Raw genomic sequence first — 13,722 nt, 5'->3', positions numbered from 1 at the left:
CATCTTGTTTATTCATTTTTTTATCAAAATAGAAATGGTGTTCAAAGAGAATTAGGCACTGTTAGAAGTTAAGAGCCATGGTGACACCATGGTTAGAATGCAATATTGCGGGCTAACTCACTGCTCACTCCAGTTTGATCCTGGGTGGCTCAAGGTTGACTTAGCCTTCCATCCTTCTGAAGTTGGTAAAAAGAGGATCCAGATTGTTGGGGGCAATAGGCTGACTCTGTAAACCGCTTAGAGAGGGCTGCGAAGCGGTATATAAGTCTAAATGATATTGTTATTGCTATTATTTTTTATCAACTGAAAGGGAAGAGGTTCTTTTATCTTTAGTTCTGTTACTCTGTTGGTTTTAATTGTGCATCTTAGACCTGCAAATTTTACTATACAATTTAAAATATATAAGGCCACACAAGTTAAGAAAGCAAATTGCATGCTTATTATCTATTACATCTGTATATGCAGAATGGGTTTTGTATTTCATGAGATCACTTTAAAAAGCAGCTTCTTATGCTACACCGCAACTCCTTTGAATTTTCCTTTCCTTTCATTGTTGAACACATGGAACTATTTTCCCATTTTGGATGCCATCCAAAACACCCAGTTTTTTTTAAAAGAAAGTAATTAAGGTAACATATTTAACTTACCTACTGTAAACTTTTAAGAGAGAAGTTTTGATATAGTGTGATTGTAGGCATGGTTCTCCTTCAGAAAAGTTACTGTGCATATTTATTCTCTATTTCAAAGTCTGCAGGGTAGGACAGCAAATGAAAAAAATCATCCTTTGAAATAAATTATTTGTTATTTATTAATATAAATATAAATTCTTATACCCAAAAGATAATTTTCTTTTTTGACATGTTAAGAAAATATTTTTATAATTTTATTTTTCTTGTATTTTTGTATCTTGTATGAAAGAATTGGTCTTGTCTTTAACACTGAACAGCTAATTGCTAGTTTTTGATTATGCAGAATTCTTACACATTCAGTTAAAATCTAACATCTTTCTGTCCTAACAAAGTATAGTCTAAGGAAAAGATCAGCTATTTTTGCATGGATAATTGCTGATGGAAAACCATCATACCCAACTTGCAATGATTGTTTAGTCAGGTACTAAATTGTCTTCACTGCCAAAGATGTAAAACAAACCAATCTAATAGCAGGAGCAAAATTAAATTAATCCAAGCAAAAGAGAAGGTAGGCTAAAGTCAACCAAAGCTTTAAAAAATAATCAACCAAATTGTAGTTAGAATTAATGGCCTTTTCCAGCATGCTTCCAAGTTTGCCAAGCATAGATTTTTGAGAATATCACCAAAAGTAGTGAATCAAAATACAAGTGGTCTTCCTATCAATGCCTGATGCCGTCTCAAGAGACTTTTCCTCTGGAATCAAGAACAAGTTTGTTTGTTTATTTATTTATTTTTCACATTTTTGAACTGCTTGACTTTTCCTTGCTGATCTTGATAGCCACCAGAGGATTATATAGTCTGAGACTGCTGCGACGTTAGATAAAACCAAATGTTTGCCTTGTATGAGCACAAGATTAAAATGAAGGAATCCTGTTGTTTAACGAAAACAGTTTCCTTGGGAACCCTGGAATCATTTTACCATGCTGCATGATGTAATTAACTGAGTCCAACATTTACAGTAAGGAAACCATATGTGCATACATTAAAAAAATTAATTGCCCAATTCCAAACATATCCTTGTAAATTATGAACTCCATGGGACTTACTCTCCAGTTAACATGCTTTGGATTTTAGAGTAATGCTTTCATTTTTATCCTAATTAAGACCCTGTGAAAGCAGAACTAGGATGAATCAGAAATCATGGTTTGGAAAAGAGGGGGTGGGAAGAAGTCTGCTTGAGGGAATACAGCCAAATACATAAAATATGAATTGGCTGGAAAAAGTGAATAGGGAATATACATAGCCATTTAGATAATACATAAAATATGAAAAGGGCACCACATGAAAATTATGCATAACAGGTTACAGACAAACAGAAAGACTGTTGTTTATGCACATAGGCAACCTGTGGCATTTTACAAGCTGAAAACTAATTAGGCAAGATAAATAGGAATTTAAGAAAGGCTTTGGTAGGAAAGGAATACCAATAGTTATTAAAAACAATTTTCTAACTTTCTCTTATGAGATATAAGCTTCAGTCTTGGACTGACTTCATTTGAAGGAAGCTAATCCAAGCCTGAAACAAATTGCTTATGAATAATAAGGCTCCTAGGTTTTCTTCAGCACTAAAATCATGAGTTAACATAATCATACAAAAATGAAATAAGATGCAAGAAGTGAAACTAAAACATGTAGGAAATATGAATAAAAATTATTTTGTAGGTCTGATGGTCTGTTGTATTGTACAAATGTATAATGTGATACAATATCTACATTTTCAAATAATACATTATTATTATATTATTCTGATTCCATTACAGAACTACAGTATATATAAGGGGAAAAGGAAAAGAGAAGATTAAAAAGAATCCCCCAACTTTCATTGACTGAATTTTTAATACACAAGCTGAGATTAATTTTATATTATTTTTTTTAAAATTCCAGTTTACATACATCTTCTACACACACATGCGCGCACACACACACACACACACACACACAGGGTTTACAGCTGTAATTTAAACATCTATAAGTAGCTAGTGTACATGGTTCAAAATTGTAACAGGATGCAAAAGACTTAATTTCAGTGTCAGTTTTAAGGTTATTTCATCCGGGCCTATATGTAAAAGAGGAGACAGATTTTTCACCCCATTTTTATGGCCAAATGTCAATACTAAAACAACAACAACAACAAAATATCTTTCTTTCCAGCTAACACTAACTGATTTTGACAATCTCGCCTGAGATGTAGTACAAAAGAGGATTAATAAATATCAGAGAGGTGCTTCTTCAGTTCATGGCTGGGATAAGGCCTGGAATTTCACCATTTTGTATCTCAGGGAAGATGGAAACCATGCCTTTACTGAATTGTTCAATTCCATTCGAGCATCACAAAGGATTGAAACTTGATTACTGCCCTTCATTAATTTTCAGTTGGAAATGGTCCATTCGATTTTTGTGTACATAATAAAAAACATTATATGAATTGAAGCCATTTTATTTTACATGATGTAAGTATGACAGGCTTTAATTCTGATCAGATTAGTGGAACTGGTGGAGGACAGGAGAAAAGATTGGTAATCTTTTCCTCATGTCATTTTACTGGTCAAATAAAGTCTCTATCAGCCTTTTGCAGTTGTGGGATTATGTTTTTCTACTGTAAAAGATAGTTATCTATATTGGCTTTATATATTTTTCTGCTTCAGTGTTCAGAGCAGCAAAGATGGGCAACAGAACCTGAAAAACAGTACCCTGTTGAAAACCATCCAGATGTTTGAACATAGTTTTTAAAATGTGGATTTCTGGCCACAAATCTCTGTATTATGGTTCAGAACTCTTTTTTTCTGCCTTCTAGGACCCTGGAGTCTGACCCATAATCCCAACACTCTTTCTTTCCTTTTTTTTCATAAGTTTGGCATTCCATTTCACATTGAGACATGTTCTATTGCCATCACTCCTTAGTCTTTGGATAAAAAAATTCTCCATGGTTCTGTCCACTAAAAATAATAGGACACCCAAGTAGAACTGAGCATTGAATATCTCCACATGATTTTTGCAGTGGTCTGTGACTGAAAGGGTTCACTGAAAGCAATTTGCAGAGAAGTCCTTAAGAAACCATCTGCATGGTTATTTTAAATTAAAAAATAAAAGATGCCACTTTAAAAAAAGAGGATTTTTTTTAAAAAAATGATAGGTTTAAGTCTTTGTACATGTGATAGTAATTAAAGCTTATTTAACCCTGAATTTTTCCAGCCCTCACGATTCCATAGGGAGTAAAAGGATTTTGGGTTGAAAAGAAAAAAAATGTTTGTAGGAAAAGGGAACTTTCTTCAATGGACAATTCTTATTTTGGAATTATTTAGCCCATGTACATTGCTGAGAAATGCACATTTTTTTTAAAAAAAATGTAAATACAGTTTAAAAATTTTCAGAAGAATACCTTAGTTCCTAAAGGCCTAAGATAATTTTACACTGTTTTAATCAATGAAACCGACATCATGTAAAACTCATAGGACAGTTTGTGAATTAAAGCTTAGTGGGTATCTTTTGCACTCACCACTGGAGTACTTGGAAGTGTGGGTAGGTGCCATTGATTCCTAACCTTAATCTTAAGAATACTTGTTTGTACATAACTCCCACTTATTTCTAAACCGTTTACTTTACTGAGAGTTTTATATTCTCGAGCATTTTGGTAGACAGGTGTGTAAAAGTGTTTTCAATTAAAGTTTGAAGCAAAATGATGCATTCATGTACTAGAGTTATAAATATTTCAGATGTTACTCATGAGTTAGCATCAGCTGATCCTGCCAAATAGTCCTAGAGTGATGTGATTACAAAACATAGATATTTTGGGTTGCGTAGACAGTTTGCAGCCAGAGTTCTGGAACTGGAACTGTGCTTACATCAGACAGCTGTGAGGCCTGCCCACCCTTTCCCTGAGGAAGAGATAGGCTGCAGGGAGGAGCAGTAAACATTCCTTAGCTAGTCAACTGTGGTTGTGGGCACTGCTCTCAGATGGATGCTTTTGGAATTAAATATGTTTTTCTTCCCACCCTATGGCTCCGTTCACATTTATCTGGATATTATATATATGAAGATTTTCAGTGTCTGAAGGAAATAATAGAATGGATAAAATTAATATGCACATGAAAATATGAATATTTGGTATTATATTTGAGTGGAAATTCTTCTGGACTACAGGAAATTATTAATCATTGACAGGTCACAGGAAGGAAAATGGGAAAATGGTGTTTCCTGTAACCGAGGAGAAGATTAACAGTCTTAGAAAATACCTGAGCTAGAAATAACTTTTTCATGCTCTCAGACCAGTGTCCATTTCATTTTAATCCTTTTAAGCATTTAACCTTAATATTGAAAAACACTTCCTGGTTTATTGATGGCAACCATACTTTGAATTATACCAGTTTGCTACTATGGTCCTGAAGACCTAATATGATTGAACTGAAAGTATCTGTATAACCTTAGATTTTTTTTAAAAATATCACATGCAGCAGTCAAACCTTTTATTAAGTTTTTATTAATTTTGCGAAACATATTAATTCCAATGCAAGTTGGAACACACTGATTTTGATATTTGTCTGAGTGAGCAACATTCCATTCAAAAGCCCTTTGATTCTGTAATATAAGACAGTATTTCTAAATACTAGTTGGTACAAGCCCAGTCGCACACATTTCGCACAGAGACATCAAGCTTAGAAAACTTTATGGACCTAGACATGCTTTGTTCAATATCTCTGAAATATTGTATTGGAAATAGACAAAAAAATACTTATCAGTCAGGTTTAGTATACGTAGTCCTCAACTTACAACCACAATTGAACCCCAAATTTCTGTTGCTAAGTGAGACATTTTTAAGTGAGTTTGCCTCATTTTATGACCCTTTTTTGCCACAGTTGTTTAATGAATCACTGTAGTTAATAACACAGTTGCTAAGTGAAACTGGCTTCCCCACTGCTTGTCAGAAAGTCACAAAAGGTGATCACATGGCCCTGGGACACTGCAACCATCATATGAGTCAGTTGCCAAGTAACCTGAATTTTGATCATGTGGCCACAGGGATGCTGAAATGGTTGCAAGTGTGAAAAATGGTCATAAGTTATTTTTTCAGTGCTGCTGTAAGTTTGAACTGTTGTAAGTTGAGGACCACCTGTAGTTTAAAATGCTGAGCTAAGTTCAGGTAACAAAGGTTCCTGCCTGTCCTCTAATATGTGCTGATTTTGGCTATCTCTGTTTCAAACCTGTATTCCAATTGGAGGGAGTCCTATTAATTCCCCTCTGACATTCTAGGAGAAAAGTGGGATGACTAACAAATACACAGATTTTAATAATATGTATAGGGCCGTGGTGGTGAACCTATGGTATGCGTGCTACAGGTGGCACGCAGAGCCCTCTCTGTGGGCACACACACCGTTGCCCCAGTCCTAAGCCTTCAGCTGGATTTAGAAAACCTTTTCGCTTTAGGCCTCGGCTGCCGTGTGCAAAAAAAAAGTTCAATCAATCAATCAATTTCAACTTCTCGTGGGGAAAAAAAAAAGATCTTGCAAAGTTGGAATTGATATATTGAACTTTTTAGTCCCACCTAGTCTGCCATTACCACCACAGCCATGCCCACCCAATGGGCCACACCACCCAGTGGGCCACACCCACCCAATGGGCCATACCCACTTGGAACCTGATGATGCATAAGTGGAGTTTGGGTTGCAGTTTGGACACTCGGTCTCTAAAAGGTTCGCCATCAGTGGTACAGAATTTTCTGGGCATGGCAAAAAAAAAAAAGGACCATGATGCAAAGTTGTTTCCAGAGTTATATCTTAGAAATATAACTAATACTTCACGAGAGATTTTAACTGAAAAAGTACTTATGAAACAAATGGAAGTATATTTTCAGTATTATTCAGTTCTAGGCAGTGGTGGGATTCAGCCAGTTCGCACGGGTTCTGCAGAACTGGTAGCTAATTTTTTGTTGCCCAGGCCCAGAATGGACTTCCGGAAGCGGCATCCACACAGAGAACTGGTTGTTCACATATTTGAATCCCACCACTGGTTCTAGGCAGCATCCCTGGTTACATCTGTAGCTTCTAGCAGATTAAAACTAAGTTAAATTATGATCAGTCATCTAATGAGGAAAGACATTCCCAAACAGTAATTACATTTCTGAGCTTACAAACTGAAAAGTGGCTCATCTCTTAACTTTTTAAATTTTTTTCTATTATGCCCCAAAAATCTACTACCTATGGATGTATGCAACATATATAAAGCAGTTCCTGTGCTCCCAAACCTGTCATTTCATAATACAAGTGTATGTTCAATTGCAATGGCACGTTGTACAAGAATTACAGTTTTATTTTTTTCAAGAAAAAACAAGCAATATTTTATCATTTAAAACAACAGAATGGTCTATTGCTAGAGATATTAACACAAGTCTGGGCTGAAGGTGTGATTTTTGGTACTAATAGAAAAACATTGCAGACATGTCCCTATAGTTGCATGCCTTATGAATTAAAGCTTTCAGTTTTAAATAGTTTTGCTTTGATTCTGTTTATGTACTTCTCTAGATATTCTACCTACATTAGAAAAAGTGTTACAAATGTTTTCTCAAGTTTCAACTTAAAAGAACATACTGCATGTATTTATATCTTTCAGACTCAAGTTTCTTAATATTTTCTCTAAGTATTTAGTACTGGTATCAAACTTTCATATATGAGAAAATTAATGGAAAATTTATAACTGAAGGGATATAATATGTTTGTACAATTATTGTAATTCTTTTATATTATTTATAAATTAATATTCTTTTCTTAAAAAGAACTACAAGCTTGCTGGCAAAGAGGAAAAACATTTCTAAATTGTGGACACAGACTGCAATGCCTGGAAATAAAAGAAAGCTTTAGAGTGATTAAACATCTTTTTATTAAGTTACAGAAGATGAAAAATCAATAACTAGTTACTAGGACAAAAATGAGTTATGTAGGCCAGTGACATAGTGAAGCAAACTTTGTAACAGCTACATATGATATTGTCAAGTTACTGGCTTTAGTGGCGCCAGTAATAATTATAGCTATCACCTCTTATGCACATGCTTTCACTTGATGAACCTGTCATATTCCAATATGATACAGTATTGACATCAATCCAGTTTAGTAGATAGATCCAAGTCACAGGTTCTTTAATTCCCTGTACCGGTAGTTGATTATCTGTGGAGATAACTAAAATTCAAAACTGAAACTTAGCCGTTTGATATAATCAAAATTACAACAAAGACATATTATGTTCCCATTGACCAAAAAGAAAAAAACCCCCACCAATCTGGCTTGTTTTATGGAATACATTTTCAGTGATACCATTTGCACAATTATACCCCTTTTTAAAAAGTATTTATATCCCATCTTTATTATTTTTACAAAAAATTCCAGGCAGAAACATATCCAATATATCTGCTTCCTCCTATTTTTTCCACAACAACCATCCTGCAAGACAGATTAGGCTGAGAGAGAGTATAATAATAATAATAATAATAATAATAATAATAATAATAATAATAATAATAATAATAATAATAATAATAATAATAAGAATAAGAATAAGAAGAAGAAGAAGAAGAAGAAGAAGAAGAAGAAGAAGAAGAAGAAGAAGAAGAAGAAGAAGAAGAAGAAGAAGAAGAAGAAGAAGAAGAAGAAGAAGAAGAAGAAGTAGTTGGAGGGGACCTTGGAAGTCATCTAGTCCAACCGGCTGCTAAGGCAGGAAACCCTATACCATTTCAGACAAATGGCTGTCCAGTCTCTTCTTAAAAACTTTCAGTGTTGGAGCATTCACAGCTTCTGGAGGCAGGTTGTTCCACTGGTTAGTTGTTCTAACTGTCAGGAAGTTTCTCCTTAGTTCTAGGTTGCTTCTCTCCTTGACTAGTTTCCATCCATTGCTTCTTGTCCTGCTTTCAGGCGCTTTGGAGAATAGCTTGACTCCCTCTTCTTTGTGGCAGCCCCTGAGATATTGGAACACTGCTATCACGTTACCCCTAGACCTTCTTTTCATTAAACTACACATACTGACCCAAGATCACCCAATGGCTTTTTTGGATAAGGCAGGGCTTGAACTCAGGGTTTCTTGTTTTTAGCATGGTGTGACTAAACCTGCTCTTTTAGAAGACACTGTGTGTCTTCCTTAGGTTTTCTCATGTAATCTATTACAATTCTTTGCCGAGGGCTAATTTCCAATAAATATGATATTATTTCTTTTTAATTTGTTTTCATTCTTTTTTCTTCCTCCACCTCAATTTTCTTTATTATTAATTAATTTGCATTGCTATTGTAAAAGAATGAAGTGAAATCCAGATCTTTCTGTCCAAACTTCCTCCTATTAAATATCATTGGATATGTGCACAGCAGTTAATAGGGACTGGGCTATTTTTTTTAATGGTTTCAGACATCCAGAAAAAAAAATCTTAATTGTTGCAAATAATTACATAATCACTGCTATAGCTGACATAGCAATTATGCAGCATATTTATTTGGGAACAGGGTACATATTTTTTTTAAAGCCAAGAGCTACATTTGGATTAGGTTTTTTATATCATACTCTATAAGCATAGACAAATCCTGGACAAAGAATGTAATTTACTTTAATTCAAGGTTATAATTTGAAGGCAACATTTGAAGGGTCTTGATCCAGCAGTGAAGACTTTGGAGAAATGTTGTAACAACTTCCTCCTTATGTGGAAACCAAATCAGGGTAAATAGATTACTCTTGAAATGTCCACCCACTTTACTGAATGATTTTGTCAAGTGAAATGGAGTAGGAAAGAGTAGGAAAGCAGTGCTTACAATGGGTAGATGCAAGCAAAGGAAGGCAGATACACACCTTTGCTTATCAAGCTACTTTTGAGTGCAATATGCAGCGTCAGTAATATTGCCAGACAATTATGAAAAAAGGTTTGAGGAAACATCTGCCCTTTTGGCAACTGTGGTGCTGTTGGATAATTTTAGATCAGAAAGTAAATTTTCTCATTGGACGGAAATCACATTTTATAGAGCAATAGAATTTGGCAATAATGATTATTTAAAAAATATTTATAATAGGAAGAAAATGACCTTGGTTAGCTGTATTCCTGAGTTGCCTTCCCCCAATTAAAAAAAGAGAGAGGAAAGATATCACCAATTCTGGAACCGCTGAGCATTTGTACGTTTGCCCAGATGGCACCAAAATCATACTAAAAAGGAAAGGTATTTCTCCTCCAATCCCACTTCTGAGACTATGGATTTTGAGGTCCAGGTGCACCAGTCACTAACCAATGGATAGTGTGTGGGGGATGGGGGGAGAAATCCGGAGTATCGCAAGTGACGATGCTACTTTCAGAAGCAGCCCTTCTACAAGAGAGATGCATTTTGCAGGTTTCCTTTCTTCTCCAGAAAGTCTCTCCACTTGTTCGCTTTTAAGGCAAGGTAGAAGACTCATCGCAGGCTTGTCCCGTTTGTTTCTCCATCAAGCCTAACATATTTCACATAGTTCTGCCCTCGTGTTCCTGCTTGTTTCGCTCCGTCTTCGTTTTCTCAACCTCCCATTCCGCGCGCCTTTTCTCTGCTGAAGTCCGAATGCGCGTGAACGACGTGCTGCTCTAGACGCGCGCGTTTGAAAGAACGGTGCACCTTTTGGGGGGGGGGGGAGTTGTATGTGTTTGTGACAGCCCCCATGCTAGGGGTTTGCTTCTGATCTCCTACAGGCAGCTGCTGTGGCCGTTCTAAGGCGGCACTGTTTCTTTTTCTGTTTACTCGTATCCAATGGCAATTGCACCATCGAAGTCTCTGTGTGTCTGGAACTTCGCCTGGGGCTGTTTTGGTTACATTGAAGTTTTTTTTTGTTATGCATTTTTTTTTGTTTCGGCTGTGCCAGATTTAAATGGTGACTTCACTAACACCGAGCTAAAAAGGAGGAGGGGGCAGCGTACGGAGTAGAGGGGAGCGGGCCAGAACCATTACATCATCATTTGGACTGGAATCAAATGGGAAGGATATGACTCACTCGGGCTAGTTAAGCTTTGGCTCAGGTTCTACGTACACTCACTCCAGGGCTCTCATGTTCTGCACCTCAGCAGGGAATTCAGACCCAGTGATGTCCATGAGGTTTGTTTTTAATTTTCCTCTTCTCCTTGCTCTCTACGACTCACCCTGCTACTATCACTTCTGTTCCCTATGCCTCCAGTGTAATACGTTTCCTCTTTGAAGAGACCTCTCGCCTTTCCTCTCTCGCCCTTTTTCCACTCTTCGAATTTGTTTGGGATTATGCTAAACACGCAGAAGACTCCCTGGCCACGATCGGACGAGGCTCAGTAAACTTTGCGACAGAAGTTTCTTGTGCCGTTCCCCTACTTCGTCCCTAATCGGAGGAGACAGGGAGAGAGTTAAACTGCAGGGACCAATCATTGGGGTGGTGATGTAATGGTGGAGCTGCAGGGTAGTTAAGTAATGTGAGATGTAGGGGGTCAGGGTTGCAAAGCATTTACCTGCTCTCAAGGGGGTTTAAGTTTATTATCAGTTACAGCGACTGCAACTGGCTTCAGACAGCAGCCTCTAATTATTTACAGACTCTCCTTTTTAATCTTTTATTATTCGATGTAAAACTATCGTGGAGTGTTTTTCTTTTCTCTCCATATCCTTTTTATTATTTTTTTTTAAAAATCCCAACCTGATATTATCACAGCTGCAAATTATTTTCTGCTAGGGTTTTTATACATACATACTCACACACACACTCACTCACTCTTTCAGAAAAGTAAGGGGAGGCTGTTCTTGAAATGCCACTGGTCAATTTGAGACCATTTAACTGCTGTCTAGTGGAGTAAAAGGTTTCACATTCTCTAAGAGATAAATCATTTAGGAATGTGATTGTGTAGCATATCCCAAAGGTGCCACTCAGGGCTTTAAGCTAATACTTGGCCAGCCTAGTCCTTCAAGCTTTGTGTCGGGGACAGCTTAGATTGCTGTGATTTCAGGATTGTGAATTCTTTACAATGGTGTTTTTTTCCCCCCCCCTGAAGAATAAAAATATAAAGTAAATAAAACAAAAGACAAAATATTGTTTAAATAAAATATTAAGCATTTAATTCTTAGGGTTAGGAAGGGCCATATAATGTACTCGATAATCATTTAATAAGACTTATAACATAAATTATATCCATTGGTTTTTAATAGATTGATTAGATTTCTTTGTGAAATTATTGTTTTATAATATAATGCAGTTACTCTTTTTCTTATGTTTGGGTCTGTAACAACAACCATGAAAATGGATGGACATAATGAAGGTGTTTCTTCAAGGAGTTAAAGGTGACCCAGTCAGTAGTCAAGCTATACAATTCAAACTGCAATTGAATTGAGCCTCTATGGGGCTCACTAGAGTCATATGTGCTGAATCAGCACCTATGATGATGAAAAAGCAATACTTCCAAGGAAGTATTTTAAGCCAAATGTTTAACAATGAATAATATCAATTTTGGTGTCAATATTTTATAAACGAAATGTATACTGGATAGAAAATGTTTGGTTTTTACACTTTTAGAATGCTAATAAAATCTACTTGTATATCATATTTCATGGGCAGGTTATGACAGACTGAGTAAATTTTTGTTCACAATCAACTCTTTGCCCTTCCTGATATCCAAATTCAGACATTCTAGAACCAATTGCAGAGATGGAAGTTGAGCTTAGCACCAGCTTCCCTTATTGCTGCTTTTTTGTTTATCTTTTCCAATCATTCAATATGGGGTGGAGGGTTGCAGGTAAAAAAAAACATCCAGCACACATTTAAAAATAGTCAGAGCTCCAATTGCATCATAGAGACCACAATCTTTTTTTTAAACCACATTCTGCAGACTACCCTGATTCAGTAATAAGAGGAAGAATGCATTGTCCTTGCCTTCTGAGAGATAGTAGGGTCATGGGGAATTTTTGAGTGAATAGGAGCAGCGGTAGTGGCAGAGAGGATAAGGATAAGGGTATACTCAAATAATATTTGTACCTGACAATGGAATAAGCTTGACTGATGCATATCTAAACATGATTTACTGAGTAAGTCCTAAGTAACTGAAGTCACACTGTATACTGTGTCATAAACCATGATTTACAGTTGACAGTGGCTAGATTTGTGCAGCATATTGTATCAATGATAAACATATTACAGCTTAGTGCAATTTGTGAACCCAGTCTTTATTGACTATATTACCAGTCCATTTTGTATGACAATCTTCTATCATCCTATAAAACCAACTAGAATTAGGTAAAGGTGATCCTTCTGTCTTATATGGCTATTGCTTTCACTTTTAGAGCTGACTACAATTTGAGTACCCATTATGTCTTGTACCATAAATAGAATTAATTCCACCAAATTTGCAAATTAATATTTGTTGATGTATATGAACACCCATAGTTAGTAGTTTCAATTCTGAAGGATAAATTTAAAGGTGTTCATATGTCAAGAATGTGCATAATCTTGGGTATGTACTTGATTTTGATGCAAGTTGACTGTTGTATCCATGAGACTTGAACTAAGCTGATCTGTTTAATTACTAACTAGTTACTTTCTGAACAGATATGAATCTGTAGAATGGACAGGTGAAAGGCAGCGACCATGATATGTTATCCCAAAGGAATTTTTGCATTTAAAGAATCAATAAAAAGATTGCTTTCAGATTTATTACTGTCACCTTGTTATATAAGAAATGAGAAAAGCTAGAGTTATCTTTAGAAGAACTAAAGAGCCTCTTGTTGCGGGTGAAGAAGGAGAGTGCAAAACTTGGGTTGAAACTTAACATTAAGAAAACCAAGATCATGGCATCTGGCCCTCTCAATTCCTGGCAAATAGATGGGGAAGAAATGGAGGTAGTGACAGATTTTATTTTCCTGGGCTCCAAGATCACTGCAGATGGGGACTGTAGCCAAGAAACTAAAAGACGCTTGCTCCTGGGGAGGAAAGCCATGACAAATCTAGACAGCACACTAAAAAGCAGAGACATCACCCTGTCAACAAAAGTGCGTATAGTCAAGGCTATGGTCTTCCCAGTTGCAATGTATGGCAGTGAAAGTTGGAC

General features: G+C 36.1%; 1 protein-coding gene across 2 annotated transcripts in view; it reads left to right on the top strand.

Annotated features, from left to right (window-relative positions):
- CREB5 (cAMP responsive element binding protein 5) overlaps window positions 1-13,722 on the top strand; it is a 242,130-nt gene that overhangs the window by 96,538 nt on the left and 131,870 nt on the right. The window contains exon 1 of one of the 2 annotated variants that reach the window (XM_081345412.1): window positions 10,461-10,762. The exons of the other annotated variant lie outside the window; for it this stretch is intronic. Within the exon in view, the coding sequence (XP_081201538.1) occupies window positions 10,716-10,762 (47 nt within the window). The 5' untranslated portion in view covers window positions 10,461-10,715. Of the gene's footprint in view, window positions 1-10,460; window positions 10,763-13,722 lie in introns of those variants that run through there. 2 annotated transcript variants of the gene reach the window in all.

This window comes from Vipera berus, assembly GCF_964194415.1.
Source record: "Vipera berus genome assembly, chromosome: Z".
Lineage (NCBI taxonomy): Eukaryota > Metazoa > Chordata > Lepidosauria > Squamata > Viperidae > Vipera > Vipera berus.
Note: the sequence above shows the minus strand (reverse complement) of the source record. Positions and strands in the feature narration are given on the sequence as shown.